The 19791-nt window shown below is 37.0% G+C and overlaps 3 protein-coding genes across 4 annotated transcripts; 1 reads left to right on the top strand and 2 right to left on the bottom strand.

The window, feature by feature from the left end:
* Positions 1–614: 614 nt before the first annotated feature.
* On the bottom strand, positions 615–2931 carry LOC106923540 (CD209 antigen-like protein C). 2 transcript variants are annotated; one of them, XM_014996618.2, is made up of 6 exons: positions 2777–2930; positions 2378–2479; positions 2026–2286; positions 1767–1927; positions 1494–1627; positions 615–1235 (listed from the first exon to the last, which is right to left on the bottom strand). In XM_014996618.2, the coding sequence occupies exons 1-6, from the start codon at positions 2880–2882 to the stop codon at positions 1061–1063; spliced, it is 939 nt and encodes a 312-aa protein (XP_014852104.2). In that variant the 5' UTR covers positions 2883–2930; the 3' UTR covers positions 615–1060. The 2 variants fall into 2 exon arrangements, with proteins under 2 accessions (XP_014852104.2, XP_087858503.1); XM_088002377.1 differs by lacking the exon at positions 2378–2479 and having other exon boundaries at positions 2777–2931.
* A 1896-nt stretch (positions 2932–4827) lies between these two features.
* Positions 4828–8026, bottom strand: LOC106923543 (C-type lectin domain family 4 member E-like). The gene is made up of 6 exons (XM_014996621.2): positions 7939–8026; positions 6757–6852; positions 5783–6049; positions 5526–5692; positions 5323–5459; positions 4828–5246 (listed from the first exon to the last, which is right to left on the bottom strand). Exons 1-6 carry the CDS (start codon positions 7973–7975, stop codon positions 5096–5098), a joined length of 855 nt encoding a protein of 284 aa, XP_014852107.2. The 5' UTR covers positions 7976–8026; the 3' UTR covers positions 4828–5095.
* Positions 8027–8377: 351 nt separating this feature from the next.
* Positions 8378–18877, top strand: nek9 (NIMA related kinase 9). Its single transcript, XM_014996609.2, has 23 exons — positions 8378–9480; positions 10576–10753; positions 10830–10885; positions 10975–11045; positions 12296–12401; positions 12542–12673; positions 12770–12880; positions 12986–13050; positions 13127–13177; positions 13264–13456; positions 13548–13692; positions 13789–13989; positions 14583–14629; positions 14731–14892; positions 14975–15083; positions 15162–15323; positions 15449–15616; positions 15706–15759; positions 15841–16025; positions 16331–16477; positions 16612–16707; positions 16793–16846; positions 17602–18877. Exons 1-23 carry the CDS (start codon positions 9295–9297, stop codon positions 17782–17784), a joined length of 2862 nt encoding a protein of 953 aa, XP_014852095.1. The 5' UTR covers positions 8378–9294; the 3' UTR covers positions 17785–18877.
* Positions 18878–19791: the final 914 nt, after the last annotated feature.

The following is a 19791-nucleotide window of genomic DNA, read 5'->3' as shown; positions in this document are numbered from 1 at the left end:
GAAGAGAGTCGGAGGGAGCAATTGAATTGAATACCTTTTTTAGAATCCATAATCTAAAAGATGGAAATAGTTTTAAATCTCATTAAAATGAGAAGGATATATTGACAAATGTTCTTTCTTGTTAAAGAGATGCTGATCCTGTATTTGTTTTGTAGCTCTGGAAGTTAAATCCTTCCTTACGTCCACCCACAAAATAACCAAGGATAAATATTGGAACAAACAGCTAACTTGAATTTTTATTTTTGTTTTGGTAAGCTTATTTTTGTTAGTTTAAATAGCATAACTTAGTTTGTGTTAGTTTACTGTCTTTGCTTAGTTTATCTTAATTTATCTTTTATTTGAGCTTGGATTGTGTTATTTATTTTGCTTATTTTTACTAAGTTAATTTATCATAAACTGAACTAGTAATGCAAAACTATAGCAGACAAGGTCACATTTGTTTGTATTACTAATTTAGATAACTTATCTAAAGTTAATTTAACATATTTTACCATAGTTTGTGTTAGTTCACTTGGCTAAATTACCTTAGCCTTGCATTGAACTTTTTCTTTTTTACTCTTTGCAATGTATCTTAAATTGCTGTATAAAGCAGACCCTTTATTTAAACTCACCAATACATCAAGATGAAATTTATTGACAATGTTTTCATAGACATGCAGCAAATAAATACAAGATTAATATTTGCACAAAAGCATAACAAATGTGGCACATTGACAACAAGTTTATATTTTTTAAATCTAATGTCAAAAATGGTTAGTCTTTGAGTGGAGAGCTGTAAATCCAGTTTAAATGGACGTTAGTCATATAGTATTTTTCTAGTCTGACTACTTAAAAGCACATTTTAATAAGACTCCTTTTGTCAGTCAAACTTACAATCTTCACACATACATAGATATGCAGATTAGTAGACACCTTGCTATGAATTGCTGCATGTGACGGGAAGCTTGTCTAATGATATACAATTACAGCTTTTGCTGAGACACTTCCACCTCAACAGCTGCGGCATTACTGGATTCTTTTTTTTCTCTTTTATTATGGAGGTGTAAGTGAGCACTGTAGACTATTGATTACTTGTCCCATTTAGGAACTTATAAGTTGGTGCTTTCTCACAAATCCAGTTTTGTCTGGATCCACATTCTAAATCATTCCAGGCCTTGAAGAAGTTTTCATTAGGGTACACTGCTGCACAGTCCTCGTTGCTGTGATAATCATCTGGCTGCCCAACCTTCCAGTACCTGTAACAAATAACAGGCCAAAATCCATCATCCCTGTTTTCCAAATAAGACAGCTGTGTTACAATTGTTGAAACTGAAAAGAATGAATTATTTTAAGTAGTTCTGGCTCGCAACTTTTCAAAACTTCTAAATATATGTTCAAAATTAATCGTGATTATTTGCTATGTAACGATAAACAAAAGATTTGTGATACCATCACGAGTTAAAGTCCTTGTCAAAGTAAATGAGATATTATTGTTTAAAATAATAAACTCCTACCCTTCAACTAGGAATGTTCCGTCCAACCAGTGCCAGGTGCCTTCCTCTTTAGAATCTCTTAGTCCAAACCAGAAAGCACTTCTGCTTTCTGAAGGATTCTGAGCATGATTTAACAAGTAATTTACGATTGTCTTCTAATGGAGGAAAAATAAAATGTAATTGATTAAAAATAAATAAATAAATTAAAAAAAAAATATATATATATATATATATATATATATATATATATATATATAATTTTACAAAATGTAGATGTCAGAAATCTTAACTAACCTCTTTGTCTTTGGTGTCAATGACTAGAAGATCTCCTCCATAAATCTGGCAGAACTCTCTGGCTTTTTGCCATGATTTCAGCCCAGCGTTGTTAGAAGAGAAGTAATAACACACCAAGTTTATGAAGAGCCATCCTGGAGGACAGTGAGTGCAGCCATCAGCTGTCAAAGATAATAGCACGATTACAGAAAATTAGTAAAATAAAATGCACACAACTCCATCAAAGCTTTACGTAAATATACATAGCATCATGTCTCACAGATCTGTGGTACTTGTGATCTCAGTTTTCCAAGGTCCTGTGTAACTTTCTCAATGAGCACTTTGTAGTCTTCAGTCCTTTTCCTCTGATGTTCGAGCTCCCACTTAGTCTCTTTCTGACTGTTCATTTCAGCGTCCAGCTGCTTCTGTGCAGCATATATGTTCTCTACTGCCGTCTCATATTGCTTGTGAAGTTCGCCGAGGTCTTTTTCAAGGATTTCAGTGTCTTTGAGTGTGAGGTGAGTTTCTTGCAATCCACTGTCTGCAAAGGCAGAAGAAAATCAGTCTGTTATGAGAAATATTATTTGCAGATATTCTTACTGAAATGCAACTTTCAGAGCAACACAACTTACAATGCACCCCAAGGGCAACATCAAGTATAAGTAGAAGACCAGCAAGAAGCACCAAGATTACTGCAGCCTGTCTGCTACGTCTCCCAGAAGTGAACAAAGTCACTAAGCAAGAAACATAAGGAAACGTAAAGAAATGAAACAGTTCCTAGTTATATTTATGTCCAGTATATAGACATCTCCATCTCAACGGTCTCAATATTTGAGCTTTACATTCAGCTATATGCAGTATTTACTTTTTTATTCTACGTTTAAAAAATATTTCTAAAGCAATGTTGCTTTGAAACCTATGTAATCTCATTTAAATCAGTTACACTGCAGAGGTTTACATCTTAATATTTTCAGAGATTAAATTTCTAACATAAGCAAAAGTGCATATTGTGGACCTTCAGCCTGTCATACCTGGTTGCCTGCTTTGATTAGATATGCGGAAGGAATTACGATCTTCAACGTGGAATTCCTCTTCACAAATCAGCATGTTAAATCCATCAGGTTGTGTCTTCTCCATTGTCCTTGTTAAGCTTTACTCAGTCATGGACATGTGAATGCATGGATTATTTTAGACCTGCTTTTGCTGAGCTCATCAGTAATAAAATTCTGATGAATGTTCAGTTTTAAATTTGAATTTCACTTTTCTCCTGAAAGGAGAAGTGAAATTATCCTTAAAGTTCCCCCACCCAAATGATGAACCATGCTTCCTAAAAAGACAATTTTACTCCTATCCATTTAAAAGTAAAATAGTTACTGTTTGAAAAATTAACCCTGGCATCCAAACATGGCCCAGTGAGATCAATTTCTTGCAAAATTATTGTAATGATCATTTCATATTCCAACTCTTCCTCATAAATATGCTACTGATATCAGCCCATTTATATTTTCCACTCAACTTTCACACATTTTAGAACATATTGATTTCAGTTTCTACCTAAGTTTCAATTAGAGGGTCAGAAGTATTTATCTACTGAATTTCTTCAGTATATTTGATTATTTGGTAACACTTTATTTGAAGGAGGGCGAATAAGACTGACATGACACTTTCATAAACATGACATAACACCTGTCATGAACATGAATAAGTCTTCATGAATATTTATGCCTGTTGTCATAAAGCGTCATTCGGTAAATTATGACACTTTTAATACAAAGTTGACATTATTCAAAATGTCTTTGTTATGACAACTTGACATTAACGAAGAAATCATTACTGTTTAAACTTTACCTTTAATAACATAAAGTTACCTCATTTTTAAAGTGCAATCAGTAATACTTTTATAACAAATTTATATCAGTAATGATTTCTTGGTTAATGTCAAGTTGTCATAACAAAGACAATTTGAATAATGTCAACTGTGTATTAAAAGTGTCATAATTTACCAAATGACGCTTTATGACAACAGTCATAAATATTCATGAAGGCTTTTTCATGTTCATGACAGGTGTTAAGTCATGTTTATGACAGTGTCATGTCAGTCTTATTTACCCCCCTTCAAATAAAGTGTACCGATTATTTTCAGTTCTAGCTGAATATTTATTTCAGTAAATCAATTCATTTAGTGAAATCACATTATAATCACACACAGGATGATGTTTTTCTTTATTTCTGTTAATTATGGTGATTTTCCATTTACAGCTCATGAAAATAACATTTAAGTTTAGAATATTACATCAGAGCAATAAAACATATTTAAAGGGGCGGTATTATGTATTCTACTGGCATATTGTTCCATTTTAATACTGTACATATCAAACATAACTTTAAAGAAATTTGACACTTTGAAATTGGCCTGTCTCTTTAAGAAGCTCCTGCTCTGTCCGACACTGCCTTCTGCACATCATCACAACACTGCTCCTCCATTATGCCATTTACAACCATTCTTATGAGCTTTGTACTAAGAAGTAGTTCCACTTATGAGGTCAGCAGGTGTTTGTTAATTGCTGTTGCTGATAGCCTGGAGGAGCTGAGTGGGGAAGGTGTGGGTTGAATCTGGGGGGCAGAAACTCGGCGAAGGACTGTAGCTCCAAAGACGATCTTTGGGGAAATAGGCGGTGCTTCATGAGAGCAAGTGTTAATGCATTAATTGTATGTCAACTCACTTGCAAATTTCATGTTCTCTGCTGTGTCCAAAACAGAATACAGCCCAACTTTATAAGATAGCAAAATACCAATTAAAAGTTAATAAAGATACTCAGAAACAAGGCTAAAAGCAAGCAAATAGAACAAATCTCAAGTAAAGGCATAATTTTAAAAATAACAGGAACTAAAGTTTTATTAAGGGACAAAAGAACTTAAAACATACAGCTTGATTCAGAGTCAAAATACATATAGAAAGAACTGAAAGTTTTAAACCTGTGGAGTAAACTGGATAGATACCGTCAACAGTAACAAAACCAAAATCACACACAAAATAACCATAATACAAAGTAAAGTACTGATGACCGTGACAGCTCTCATACATTGTTTTTTTTTAATCTGAAAAAGCACAATCACAATTATGTGACACTTTCTCTTGTTCCAAAGGGCTATTTGTGGTTGTAATATGCTGAAATCTGCAAGGTACTTCTGTACACAAGATCCAATATTGGTTAAAATACTGGTGTCAAAACTTTGAACACCTTAAAATCATAATACGAACATTTCAAAACTAAAGTCAGTAAGAAGTAAACATTTTTGGAACTGAAATCCTTTATTTTGGGGAGTGGAAGCAGCTGATTCACATGTTTTCAGCTTTGGTTGATTTCACATATCCACTGTAACTGTCTCTGGCTACAGGCGCTATCATAGCGTGTCTTCCAAGGATTGTCATCACTGAAAACTGCAACGCCACAGTCCTCTCCTGTGCGCATGTCATTTGGCTCCCCATCCATCCAATACCTTTGAAAAATGAAAGTTTTGAGTAAAACAGCAAACAAAAATGTAAATAAGTCAAGAAATGTTCAGTGTCTCAAACCTTTGTTCAACCTCTGTGACATTATTAAGCCAAACCCAAGTCCCCTCTGACTCCATATCTGTGAGGCCAATCCAGAATCCACTTGCCCAGACATCTCGACCACTTCTCATATCATTAATAGTATGACTGACAAATTCCTGCAAAAGCACAAACAGGTTCAGAAACAATACAGTTTTGCAAGCTTGTAATTTTTTTCAACCCACCTGCTCCTGCTGGTTGTCAATCACAACAAGATCAGCTCCACGTTTGATGCAGTCCTCTCTGCTGTTATGCCAGTTCTTCTTCACAGTAGTGGACTCAGTGTAGGAAAAGAAAAAGCAGCTCGAGTTGAAAATAAGCCATCTAAGAGGACATTTGCCACAAGTTGAACCTGAAATTAACAAATTATTTATGTCTCGCCAGCTGCCTTACTGCAGTGTTCATCATAAAAAAAATTGGGAAGGAAACGTTTCTGTCTGACCTAAAGCCGATATGTTGGCCTGTAGGTGTGTCTTCTCCACTTGCAGAGCTTCCACCTGCTTCTGATATCCATCATTGATGATCTTTTGCTGCTCAATTTGCTCCTTTAGTTGTGTGTGATTTTTTATTGCGTTTGCCAATGCGCTCGTGGCTTGCTTTTCAGCTCCGATCACGTCGCTGTGGTTGCTGCGAAGAAAAGTGACCTCACTGATGACCTCAGATGCAGCTGAGTGGGAAACCTGTAGAGAGGCTTGTTTGGCTTGAGCACCTGAGCAGATGAGGGAAAAAAGAAACTGCTAGAAAGGCAAAGTATCAGAGCTGAGTTTTTAAAGATGCATGGAAAGGTTTTTTAGGGTGGAGATACCTCAAACTCAAATAGGAGCAAAAGTTTAAAGTTATTGTACACCCTCCTGTGTGTGTGTGTGTGGGGGTGTGTGTGTGTGTGTGTGTGTGTGTGTGTGTGTGTGTGTGTGTGTGTGTGTGTGTGTGTGTGTGTGTGTGTGTGCGTGTGTGTGTGTGTGTGTGTGAGTGAGTGAGTGAGTGAGTCATTTTGTGACCCTGTTTGAACTGGAGGAGAAATTCACTGTAGAGTCAAACTTGTGTTTTCAGTAATAGTTTTAAAAGAGACACTGAAGTTGTTTTTGCATGATCACTCCACTCTAAAACATGTCTGATCAAAAATTATTCTATAAAGACACAAAGTTATTATGGCACTCATAGCTGCAATGAGTGGATATAAACATCTGAGAAGCAATTTAATATAAACTCTGCAAACCAAATAAAGTAAACAACCAAGTTTATGTCACAACCAAGTTTGTGACATTTGTGGATGTTGAAACAATTTGAGGTTACACAACATAGCTTTGCAAAGAAACAATGGTTAATTTTTTGTTACTTTTCTTTCTTTTTTTCTTTTTTTTTAGAAAAGTCCTTCTGAATGAGGAAATAAGCATTTTCATAAAATGTAGTACTTACATTTAAAACCAAGAACAACGGCAGCTACGAATAACACAGCATTCAGCAGTCCAAGACACACAATGATCACTTTGTAGTTTCCAAATACAGATCCTCCTGGAATTATTAACCAAAAGAATGCATTGTTTACATGATTTGGATTTTGGTTAAAAATGTAATTGAAACTTTCATCTTACAGACTTTAATCGTATTATATCTAGTAAAGTAAAGTAGTATAAGAGCCAAAAACAAATCAAATGAATAACAAAATTTTTTGGTAAGCTTCCAAATCAAAAAGTTGCGAAGAAACTTTAAGAGCTTAAAATGTTGTTGGATGCAGGCTTTCAAATGTGAATGACCAAAAATCCAATATATAAAACAATTCTTGACATGTTTATATTTATTCGCACCGCATGTGATTATCTCAATAAAATATGTAGTAGATACTTGAAACTATGAATTAATAACTTGATAGCTATTTCTTCTTAAGTGTCTAATTCTGAAATCACTTATTAAAACTTTTTAGTGCACAATGATGTATTATTATGACATGTATTTATTTATTTTGATGTTAGTGGATAGAGTAAAGATGGCTATTAAAATGTCTGTTGTTGAGTTGCCATGCATATTATCCTATGGAGTATTAGGATCTAGTTAGTGAGTCACAACGGCAGTTTAAACTGTTTCATGGCAAACTGGAAAACACAGAATAATAAAATAAATACAAAAATAATTACACTTAAGATATAACGATTTCTAATTTTCACAAAGTATTTGTACACTTGATTACTTCATATACTACTTTATATTTAAATTAAATTATCCTCTTTCATGATAACGGTTTTTATTCATTTCATTAGGAATAAAAACTACTGGCCCACTATACTCACAGCCAGTTATTTATTTTCTTTATCTATCTTTTTTATTTTAACAGTAGTCAAATTTGAATATTTAATGAAATAAAAATTTATAAATAAATAAGATATGTGTGTCACATAGTAAAATGGTGTAAATATGCACCTAAGCTCTACTCTTGTGGGTTTTCTGGTGAAATATGAAGTATGAAGTAAAATATTCATGTTATCTCTACCACCTCATTTTTAAAACATAATTGTAATCCCTTTTTTGTTTTAAATGGAAGTTAAACCACAAGTAGACATTACAGATCAATCAAATGATCCTTTGATTAATTTAAGATCTTACCTTGTCCATTTCTGTTGAAGTTCTGTTGGCGCTCCATGACTGAACTCCCCGAGAACGGTACTGACTAGCATGTATCTGTTCTTCCTTTTTTTTTACACACTAGCAGTGGAAGTACAGTCATAAAAGAGGATGGATTTAGGTGTTTTCTGTCCTAACACAGTTCAAAAAAGTCAAACATGGACTAGAATTTCCTGATTAATTCATGTTTGTTAACAGAATTTTCTGATCAGCTACCAGTAATAAAAACAAACATAAAGGAAGGGGTTATTTATTAATTGCTTTAAATTACAGGATGTTATATTCAAATACCAGCTGCTTTTTTATTTAAAAAAAGATTTAGTAAAAATTTAAAGTTGATTTTAGTTTTGTTTAAAATAATAAAATTAGAATCCAGAGAGAGACTTTTTGTATATGTATTTTATATTCAATATGATACACGTTTATTAAAGTTTAATTCACCACCATTAAAACACATATTTGTGGTGCAAACATAGATGATATAACACCTTTGAGTTGTACAGAGAAAACAGCGCTACCTACAGTCATATTTTGATGGTTGCAGAATTAGGTGCCTACATGTGCAAAAAAAATAAAATATAAAAAAAGGATTTTACTTCGCTCTATGAATTTGTTTGATTGTTTTAAGCAAAAAAAAAAAAAACATTTATGTCTCCACTGATTCATTTTCTGATCACAAAAAATAAAAATACTCAAATGCAGGCTTTAAAAAAAATGTAATGAACTATAGTTTCCGGTATTGTGCTTTGGGAAGTGACGCAGTAGTTGCCCAAGATAACTCCGTTTCCTAAGATAACTTTTACTCAATTTCCCTTCGACGTTTGAGGCTGACATGTAAAGTATGCTTCCTAGAGTAGAATAACAATCCATTGGCAGCTTTAAAAAGTGTTAATTTCAGCTGAAGGTTGCCTTTGTTGCTAACAGATTAGCAAAAATCAAGCTAACCGCTAGAACAGAAGCTAAACTTAACCGGAAGTTATCTCTTGTTACTTTCACAGTAAAATACTGCATAACGCATTTAAAGTTGGAAGACTTTATTTTGGAAATTGAATGAAAAGTTGACTGAGCGTCTTCACCATAATATGTTGTACTTGATGTTTGTGTAACTAATGTAGTTGCACTCATTTGGCTGCGATATCTATTTGTGGCTGTGTGTGCTACATGCGACTTGCAGGAATCTGGTCGTGTTTTTTGGTCTTAGCAGCTTTTTCTTGTGGTCGAAAAGGGCTAATATGGTACATGCCTACGCACTTATGAGTATTTCATGAAGTGTTGTCGTTAGGCCTTGTCGGGTTATTTCCACCCCTCTGTCTGTGGTTAACAAATCCCCCAGTAGAAATGTCTCTGGAGGACTATGAGAGACATTTCGACTCGCTGAACTCGGATTTAGGCGGCGGGTCTGTGGTCAGCGAGCGATCAGCTTCAGGCACATTTAATGGCGAGGAGGAGAAACTGCATTACATTCCTATCAGGATCCTCGGAAAGGGGGCGTTTGGTGAAGCTACTCTGTACAGAAGAACAGAGGTAAGTAGGTTAAAGCTAATTCACACCAGTATGTTGTTCGCAGAGTCTTTCTGAAGTACTTTTTCCTCTAACATGTTTTCACATGTTGACAATTTACAGACACAACTTTAATGCTCTTTATTGGAGTTTTTGTGCATAATTGGTACATAATTGTGAGTTGGAAGGAAGGAACAAATGGTTCTCAATACCTTAGTAATTAAATATCTGATCACATGGTGTTCCTCTGAATCAGGAGGTTAAAATACTAAACAACCTGATAAAAAAGTCTGGTTCTGTTTTGGGGACTACTCAGATTATTGTGAAAGTAGAATACTTCATAATATCAAGAAAATTAGGGAAAACGCTGAGGATCCTCTTCATGATACCGATATACAATAAAATTCAGCCAGAGGCTGCTGTAATAGTTACAGACCACTACAAGAAATCCTTCCTGCCAATAGCATCTACAATAACTCTGTGTGGAAAATTGTACAATATGAATTACAGCAGCATTTGTATTCTCTCTGGGATTACAGTATTTTTGAAATGAATTTGCAGTCTACTCCCATTTCTCTGATACACTTAAATGCAAGTCATTGCAACAATTTGTCTTGAGAAGACACCTGACTAATAGAGTTCACATCCCTCTATTTTAATCTCAGTTTAAATTCTGCCTTTCTGTGAGGATGTCAGTGGCATGTTGAACATTAACAAGGACAAGACAATCAGCAATCCAAGGCTTAAGCATATAAATGAGCACTGTTCATCATATAATATGAAAATGGAAAATCATTTTGGTTTACTGAGATATTAAATCCCATGCCAAACTTTCCGCATGAAGTCTGCATGTTCTCTCTGTGCATTTGTGCGTTCTCTCCAACTACTCCAGCTTCTTCCCACAGTCCAAAAACGACTCTGCTAGTTTAATTAGTCTATCTAAAATGTCCTTTAGGTGTGTGTAAATATTATTATAATATTTTATTTTTTTGTGTGTAGTCATCAGACGCTTTAGAGTTATATCCTCTCATGTTTCTTTTTAGTCTTATTCTCCACTCTTTGATTAACAATTACCTGCATTTGTTTCAGCCGTTTTCTTGTACTGTGTTGTGTTTGCAGGACAACTCCTTAGTTGTGTGGAAGGAAGTGGACCTGAACTCGCTCTCGGAAAAGACGCGCCGAGATGTCATGAATGAAATAAGCATCCTCTCCATGCTGGAGCACAACAACATCATAGCGTACTTCAATCACTTCATGGATAAAAACACTCTGCTGATCGAGATGGAGTACTGCAATGGTAAGACAATAAAGTTTCATGGTTCGTTCTGTGACTTGGTTTAAAAAGAGAGTCCTAAAGAGCTGTGTCCTCGCAGGAGGAAATCTGAATGACAAAATCATCCAGCAGAGAGGAAAGCTTTTCTCCGAAGAGGTGCAGGATCATCATTTTTTTGTTTTGTTTGTTCATTTCAAAGACAGATATTTGTGATTATGTTATTAATCTCCTTAATGTTTCTGTAGATTGTTATATGGTACTTGTACCAAATCACCTCAGCAGTGGCCTACATTCACAAGGCTGGGGTCATACACAGGTGAGATGTAATTGTTATTGAGAGGATCTTGCAGGCCATGTGTTTGCTTGAAACACTTCAGGTCAGTGGCTTGCAAAATTATTATTTCTCAAAGATTTCCACATCCTGTCTTGTTTCAAAACCAATTTGCAATGTACTGCAGTGGGGTTTCATCTGCTAGACTGACACAAAATTGCAGAGTTTATTTTCAGTGGCCAATGTTTTTTGTTTCTAAAGTGATTTTATAAATAAAGGTGGATTGGAAGTTATTCCTGACATTATGTTGTACAGCTAGCTTTGTTTTTGTGCATAGGCTGATTGATTCCCTCTTGTTTTGATTGAAGCCCAATCTTATAACATTGTGCATCTTTCTCATATTTTCATTTTTCTTTCTTCTTTTTTTTTTTTTTTGCTGTCTGCATCACATTAAATTTAAAAGAAGCATCCCCAGCAACCACAATAACCGCCCCCGTGGGAAAAACAATTCGGTGGTTGGACAGTCTGAAATTGTATAATGTAAACAAAGAATTGAGACAAGAGAAATTGACTCAAATCTTGTTCAGTGTGATGTGCAATGTCTGCTTCCTGTCTTTCTGCGTTCTGCCTTAGAACCAAAAAGTCACGTTTTTGTTTTTCCACATTCTTCGAGAAGCACAAATAGCAGTGAACTGCAAAAACTCTTCATGTAGCTTTTTTTCAACAACGGTAATAGTTCTGTTGATATATTATTGCACCTGAGCTATGAAGCATTGCACCTCTTCTAGAGTTACTTTAAACCAGTTTTCTGCTTCTCTCTTTCATGCTTTTCTTTCCTGGCCTGCACGGCCGTGTTTTTGTAGTTTTGAAAATGTACCAGACCGTTTCAGTTTTTAGATGATAGATTAAACAGTGCTCAGTTAGATCTGAAAAGTTTGAGATGTTGTTTTATAATATCACAGTGTTTAAAACATCTCCCAAATCCCCTACTAAATTTATAAGGATATTAAATTCCACAAAGGTGTAAAGTGGATTCCATTCACCTAATTGGTGATTTCTATAGAGATATTCACAGGGGACTGAATACAAATGGTAATAATATTTTTCAGGTTTTTATTTCTAACACTTTTAAAAGACATTACCTTCTTGTAAGTAATGTACTACTTTGCGTTGGTCTGTTCCATAAAATCCGAATAAAAATACCTTTAAGTTTGTGGTTGTGATGCGACAAAATGTTAAAAAAGTATTTTCACAAATGACAGATGTACATTAATTTGGTCTGTTTTTTCTTTTAGAGACATCAAAACTCTGAATATCTTCCTAACAAAAACCAACCTCATGAAACTGGGAGATTATGGCCTTGCAAAGAAGCTAGACTCTGAGTTTTCAATGGCAGAGACAGTGAGTCCCTCTCAATCCTCAAAACATTTGTGTAGCTTAATTTCTGTGTTGTACCTTCTCAGTTTACCTCTGGCATTATTAAAACAAACACTCTATGATGTCTTAAGATAACTCTGTCTCCTTCTTCCCGCTGTCTGCAGTGTGTGGGAACTCCTTATTACATGTCACCTGAACTGTGCCAGGGTGCAAAGTACAACTTCAAGTCAGACATTTGGGCCATGGGTTGTGTCCTTTTTGAAGTCTTGACTCTTAGAAAGACATTTGATGCCACGGTGGGTTTTATTGGTTGATTGTGACTTGTTGGATTTTATGCATGGAATTAACTTCCTGCTATAATAATTGTCTCTTTTCTTTTTGTGTCTAAATAGAACCCTTTAAACCTCTGTGTTAAAATCGTCCAAGGAAACTGGACTATGGATGTGAACACAGATTGTTACACCAGTGCGTTGATCCAGTTAGTGTATGAGTGCCTCAATCAAGTGAGTCAGGGGAATAATCAGTCTTATTGTGAATCACCTCTAGTAATAAACAGTCTTGGGTAAAAATAGTGCCCCTTTGATAAGCATGTGATGTTTGTGTTGCAGGATCCTGCAAAGAGGCCAACAGCTGATGAAATCCTGGACCAGCCTTTCATCTCCTGCCTCCGACAGTAAGACCATTTATGAGTCGTAAATTAACCTGCCTGCAAATACGAATCCTTCCCTGAATATTTGTCTTTCTGTTAGGGAGCTTGACGACCGAGTTGTTATGCTGAATTTGGCAATGAAGAAACCAAAGTGAGTTAACGTACAGTGTGTGAAATGTTCCAGAAGCCTCACTGTCATTATTTAAGTCCTGTGTTGTAATTCCGTTGCTTTCCAAGGCTGAGCACAGTGAGTGAAACTCCTGTTGCCGTCGTGACGACACGCTCACGGGAGGTTTATTACTGGGGAGGAGGGAAATTCACCCCCCAGAAGCTCGACTCGTTCAAAGCTGGCAGCAGCCCCCAACACGTGTGTGCAGGAGAGAATCATTTTGCAGTGGTGACTGTGGAAAAGGAGCTGTACACATGGGCTGTAAGTACCAGTTGTTTACCGTAAAGCAGATATTGTAATGTTTGTCTTCTTTTTTTTTAAATTATTTTAAAGCAACTTTTTGCTTTCTTAGGATGTGCAAGGAGGAGCTAAGATGGTGGGCCAGCTGGGGCACGGGGACCAGGCGTCGTACCGGCAGCCGAAGAGGGTGGAGAAGCTCCAGGGGAAGGCTATCCGGCAGGTCGCATGTGGGGCCGACTTCACTGCCTGTGTAACGGGTGGGTTAGAAATGCATTCAAAACTCACCGAAACAAGTTTCGGCTGCTGCTCTGTAAGATTTTCCATTAAAAGAAATTCTGCTTCTTCTTGTGCAGACGAAGATCAGCTGTACATGTTCGGGTCAGATTATTACGGCTGCATTGGTGTCGAACGTGAGATGGGCAATGAAATTTTGGAGCCGGTGCTTCTGGTGTTTTTCGAGGAGCGCCGTGTGCGCCAGGTTTCCTGTGGAGACAACCACGTTGTGGTGCTGACCCAGAACGGTAGCATCTACTCGTGGGGCTGTGGAGAGTACGGTACGTAGTGTGTTGCTCTGACAATACAGCAGGTACTACCCTTCACGTTGTAGCTCAACAGAAAGTAAAAGGACAAAATGTCCAGTTCTCAGTTTGCCACGACACATGTAGAGGACTCAGCAGACAAAAAGAAGAGAGGGTGATCTGGTCTTTTTTTGCCCACGTGCAAAATGTTATGTGTGGCAGAAAACCTAAAACTGCTTTCTTCTTTCCTGCGTGTTAGAGTCAAAATTCTTTGCAGATAATTTGTCTAATTTGGTTGTTTAGGTTACTATTTTTTGTTTCTGTGCAAATTTAATTCAGCATTAATTTGCATAAGACCGCCTTAGTGCAGTTGAATGTTGTTACTTGTTGCAACAGTAGGGCTTGGTTGATTTGGCGCGTCAGGAGTTGGGATAGCAAGCATTGATCAGTTTCTCAGCTTTGCACATGTGTGATCAACAAGAGTTCCTGTAATTGGGAAAGGTGACGTGATGAGGTTGGGACAAAATTCCCTTCAATGTGCTATCGTTACATTTGATTGGCTTATTGTAGTAAAGCATTTTAAAAAGCGTGAAGTACCATGCGCTTATGTCTCTGGTTTGCTGCCGTAGGGCGTCTTGGCCTTGAGTGTGAGGATGATTTCTCCTCTCCGATGAAAGTAAGACTCCCGTCTGTGTTTTAAATATTTCCCAGTGAAAAGAATTAGTGTTTGTATCTCTTACCATCTGAGGTCATGTGCACTGTGTTTTCTTCTTTTAGGTGGAAGTTCCTAGAGGTGCCAGCATTTCCTCAGTGTCATGTGGCAGCGATGGCACCTTCTTTCTAACTGAGATGGGCAAAGTGTTGGCATGTGGAAACAATGATTTTAACAAGCTGGGGTTGAACCAGGGCATCTCTGGTATCAAAAACCACTCAGGAGAGGTAATGGGTGATACCTATAACTCTGTAGCAATAAGCTCAAGATGTGTTCATGAACTTTCTTTCTTTTGTCGTTACTTCTTAGGCTTACCAGGGCATACCATACATCACCACTCTAACCTTGGTCAAACAGCTGGCCCGCTTCAAAATCCAAGTCATAGCTCCTGGGAAGACCCATACAGCTGCCATTGATGGTCCGGCAGATGCCCAAACGTGGAATATCTTACACTTTTAAACAGTTGTTTTACTATTTATTCACTCTGGCTTTGCAGAACGAGGTCGTCTGATCACTTTTGGCTGCAACAAGTACGGGCAGCTAGGTGTGAAAGACTTCAAGCGGCACCAAGGTGTCCAGGTCCTTCTTGGACCATTTGGAGGGAAGAGTGTAAGCAAAGTGTCTTGTGGAGATGGATTCACCATCGCAGCCACTGAAGGTAAAAACATTCTCCTGTAAAAAAATGTGGTAGCTGTCATCTGTTAAGGTTTTATGTCAAACCTTGTGACCTTGCATCAGATTATTGGGTCATCAGGTATGTCTCACTGCTTTTTTCCTTTGCAGACAGCCAGATCTTTGCATGGGGAAATGCAGGAAATGGGAGACTTGGAATGCCTGCAGATAAAGGATTTGGTTCTGAGGTTTGTCCTGCCATGCCGAGGCCAATATTTGGTTCCCTTCACCATGTACCTGACCTCTCCTGCCGTGGCTGGCATACCATTATCATAATGGGTAAGTTATTAGAAACGCATTGAAAACACTTCTCTGACAAAAGTAATCAAAGCAGAAGAATTATTTCTTTTTTTTTTTCTATTCTCTAGAAAAAGTGCTCAACTCGAAAACCATCCGTTCAAACAGCAGTGGAATATCAATCGGTATGCCTTTTAGTCAGCATCAACAGAAATGGTGATCTTTGGATCGGCCTAATGGCTCTGTATGATTGTGTCTACATTAAGGGCTCGCTCAGGAGGCGTCAACGTCAATGGAGGACCTGGACGTAGAGCCTGGATTGGAAACAGAATGTCGTGACGGTAGTCTTGGGGGAACTCGAGAAGTAAACACAGAGGACCTCCTGGAAGCACCAATGATGACATTTGGAAACCAAACCGGGGACAGTTCTTGTCCTCTGTGGCTTAGAAAGGTTTGCTATAGAGCAGCACCAGTCACATGACATCTTTCAGATATTTTTTTTTTCTAGCCTTAATGCTAACAGTCGTCATTTATTCATTGTATTACGTGCATGGTCATATAATACTACAATCGGGCAGTTATGAAGCAGGGCTGTACTTGTAAAACAAAAGGATAAAAGGTTTTACATTTCAAACTGTCTGGTGTTCCCAGTCTCACACGGAATATTGTCTTATATCAACAGCAATTTTTTCTACTTTCCAGTTTGTACAAGACTTATTAAAAAAATAAAAGCTGTATGTGGTTCTTGCCCAATAGGAACTTGAGGATGCAGAGTTTATCCCAATGCCAGATGAGTCTGAACAGTCTGATCAAGGCCAACTCGCCTCCTTTTCCAAAAGCGTAACTCAGCCGTATGAAGAGCTGAAGGAGCTCAAGGCAGCAGCAGAAGCTGTTACCAATGAGGTAGGATCAGTGGTAAAAATAAACCCTCCTGTTTTTTTAATTTTTTTTTAATTTAAATAAAATCATGATCTGTTTGTTCAAAATTCTGCTTTTGTGACGGTTCAAAACTGAAGACTTATTTTCTGGCCCTGCAGACAAGACGAATGAGCTACGACAAAGTAAAATGTTTGGATGGGGGCACAAATGGAGAATATGGTGCCTGCTGCAAAGCCAGCAGTGAGGTGGCTCAGGTATAAGATTCACTCACTCATCAGTGCAAGTCATGATCTTTTAATTCACCCCAGAGTATCAATGACAGTTCAACACATTTTACAGCTGAAAGAAACACTCGCCCATCAAGAGAAGAGGATTGAGGCACTTGAGAAACAGGTCTTTTTTTTTTTTTCCTCCATCACAATTTTTACAAGCTACGGTTGCATCTAAATGAAATATATTGTCAAAATTCATAATTGTTTGTGTTTTCTAAACAAATTATGGGGGAACATTTTAAATAGATAAATAAAAATAATCCAAATTCACAACTAAAGCCTCCTTTCACAAACTACTGCAGTTAAAATTATTCAAACTCAGCGGAGAACACATTTGCAAATCAGATTTGCAAATCTGATTTGCAAATGTCACACTCCTGATGCAATCTAAGGCTTTATTAGTTTCAGGTGTTTGACATGGAATACCGCAAATATCTGGACTGCCATATTTCTAGCATCGTTTCATTGCATGCTAGAAATACGGCAAAGACAAAAAAAAAAGTCACTAACTGCTTGGATGAACATGATAAATCATAAAACACTAGCAGAAACATAGTATTCAACTATTAGTGGATAGTTTGCTAGCTTAAAGGCAAAGGAACATTTTTTACATCTCGAGATGGCAGAGAGCTGAAGATCACTACGACGGTGCGCTCTAGTAGAGCATGAAGATGCTTAGCATGAGGAGGTTGAATTCCCAGAATTGATTACTTATCAAAAGTTGCATTTTACATTCAAATTGTGTAATATTAGTTCTCCTTGAGCTACTTTAATAGTTCTTGTTTGATTTGCATTTGCTTCCCGCTACTAGTTCATGTATTGTGGAAAATAAACCTAACAATATTGAAGTCCAGTTGTATATTTTTGCCCTTTCAGATCAAGAAGCAGCAGAAGGAAAATGAACGGCTTTGGGCAGCAATCAATCGCTCCACGCTGCAGGAAAAAGAGCGAGACAGAAACGGAAACCGTCGTTCCGAACCAATGTCGAGCAAAGGAGGGAGCGGGAGAAGATCTGGATTCACAAATCACGGCGGCAGATCAGCTGGAGCCAGCGTGTGAGGTTAAAACCAGACGTATGATGATACAGTTTTACATGATGTAATGTGTATTACATGCACACCTGTTTTCTCCGGGGTGTATTGCTCCAGCTCGTTTCGGCAGACTGAAGTGTTGGCTGGATTCAACATGAACCACCAAAGCTTAATATCTGTGAGACAATCTGACGACAGGGTTGTCAGGCGGTCTGGACGTCAGCTCTGCCTCTGAACAGTTTCTGCACCGAGTCTTCAGTTAGTTGGGACTCAAATATTTGTGTGTGTTCACATAATGGTGAAGACCAGCTCCTGCAACTGTTTGCTAACGGATCCCACGCGAGAAGGTGGGCAGCTTGTGTGAACACAGGACTTTCTTATAAATCACATATTTTCACTGTGTGGATTATCTTCAGCCTCTTTAAATATATATATTTAACATCTTGCCTTTCACAGTTAGATATATGTTACTTCAAAAACTTGCATGTTCTGTTTAAAAAAAAAAGAATTGTGTGAAAACACAAAACTACTGATTTATTTTTGTAACACATTTATGCCTCTTGAGATCTAATTAAATTCAGCATGTGTCTTGTTTACTTTGGGAGTTCTGAACACTTGAACAGTTTCTCTGAGCTTTATTACATGTGGTCCTTCTAACATTTATTTTACACCTGACCCTGCTAGAAGTTTTCCTTTGTTGCTTTTCAAGGCTATTTTTCTTGTGTACTTTCTGAATATGTATTGTACCTTTTTCTGCATCATTTATAAAAGAACTGTTTTGTTGGGTTCTGAATGTTTGATTTGATTATATTTGGGGAAATTTAGTTGGTCCACCCTCCATTTCCTCTGGAGATGGAGGATTTTCATCCGTTCGCAGGTGATTCCTCAGATCTTTTGGGATCACCGTCTTGATGTAGATTGAATCATTTTACCATCTAGACTTGTTTTTTTTAATATTATTTTCTCTTCTTTTAAACAGCTGGCAGTACTGCTTTGTTTAGTACAATATTGTCCTAATAATACAAAGGACAGTGTATTTTGTACTTTTCTACCTAATTTTACTCTATTTCTACAGCAGATCTGTAGAATTTTTCAATTCAATAAATGCATTTTTTTTCTTATTGTTTGTGTTTACTTTGAGCACTTTATCTCGTATCCTTTTCAATTTCTAAGGGAATATTTTGTTATGAAACTCATGACCAGGACTGTTTCTTTGAATTCAAAGTTAATAAAACCCAACTCGTGGGGGTGTGAGCTGTCTGCAGTGTACACTTGTGATATAGCTGGTGCAGTAAACTGCAGCAACCCAACGAATTTGGAAAGTTTGCAGATATCACAACACTGTGCCTTTGGTGAGATGTTTTATTTGGCCGTTTTAGCCTTTAATGTTCTGACTGTTATTGCTTCTGTCCACTTATATTTCATCATGACTCTGTTTCTTTTGTTTTGTGTACCAGCCAGAAATAAATAAAAAAAAAAAAGCTGCCTAAAACAGTTAAAATTTATTTTTGTACATTAATTTTTTTTTCGAAGAAAATTTGCAATCTCGCCCTAGTAGTAGAGAGGGGTCATTTGATGGCAGGAAATCTGAAGGTCCATGTTTTATTTGGGTCATCTTGGCCTTTAATTTCCAGCTTGGAGTTGACCCCTGCAGAGGTCACACATCTTTCCTTGTGATATTGTAATTTCTTCCTCATAACCTGAAAAAACCCCATCTTTTTAAGTGCCAGTTACAGTATTTACATTAAACATTTGCAATCATATTTGGACTGCAAACTCAGCTATATGAATGTTGATCAAACCCAATGACATAATGCTGTTTTAATTAGACTCCTCCAGTCCTTCAACCTTGGGTGTTGAAAGGAATTCTGAATCGACTTTTATTTTTTAGCAAGATTGACCAATATTCCAGTCCTTTTTTCTGCTTATTCCATGAGAGACACTTCACTCTACGGCATGTATCTACCTAACCCATGTCCTATATTCATCTGTGTAGTGGCTCTTTGCTTCAAAATCCCCCTTAAACTCTTGAATT

The sequence above is a fragment of the Poecilia mexicana genome, unplaced genomic scaffold (genome assembly GCF_051168715.1).
Source record: "Poecilia mexicana isolate PSO_F unplaced genomic scaffold, ASM5116871v1 scaffold_22, whole genome shotgun sequence".
Lineage (NCBI taxonomy): Eukaryota > Metazoa > Chordata > Actinopteri > Cyprinodontiformes > Poeciliidae > Poecilia > Poecilia mexicana.
The sequence above is the reverse complement of the archived record's forward strand: the minus strand, read 5'-3'. Positions and strand labels throughout refer to the sequence as shown.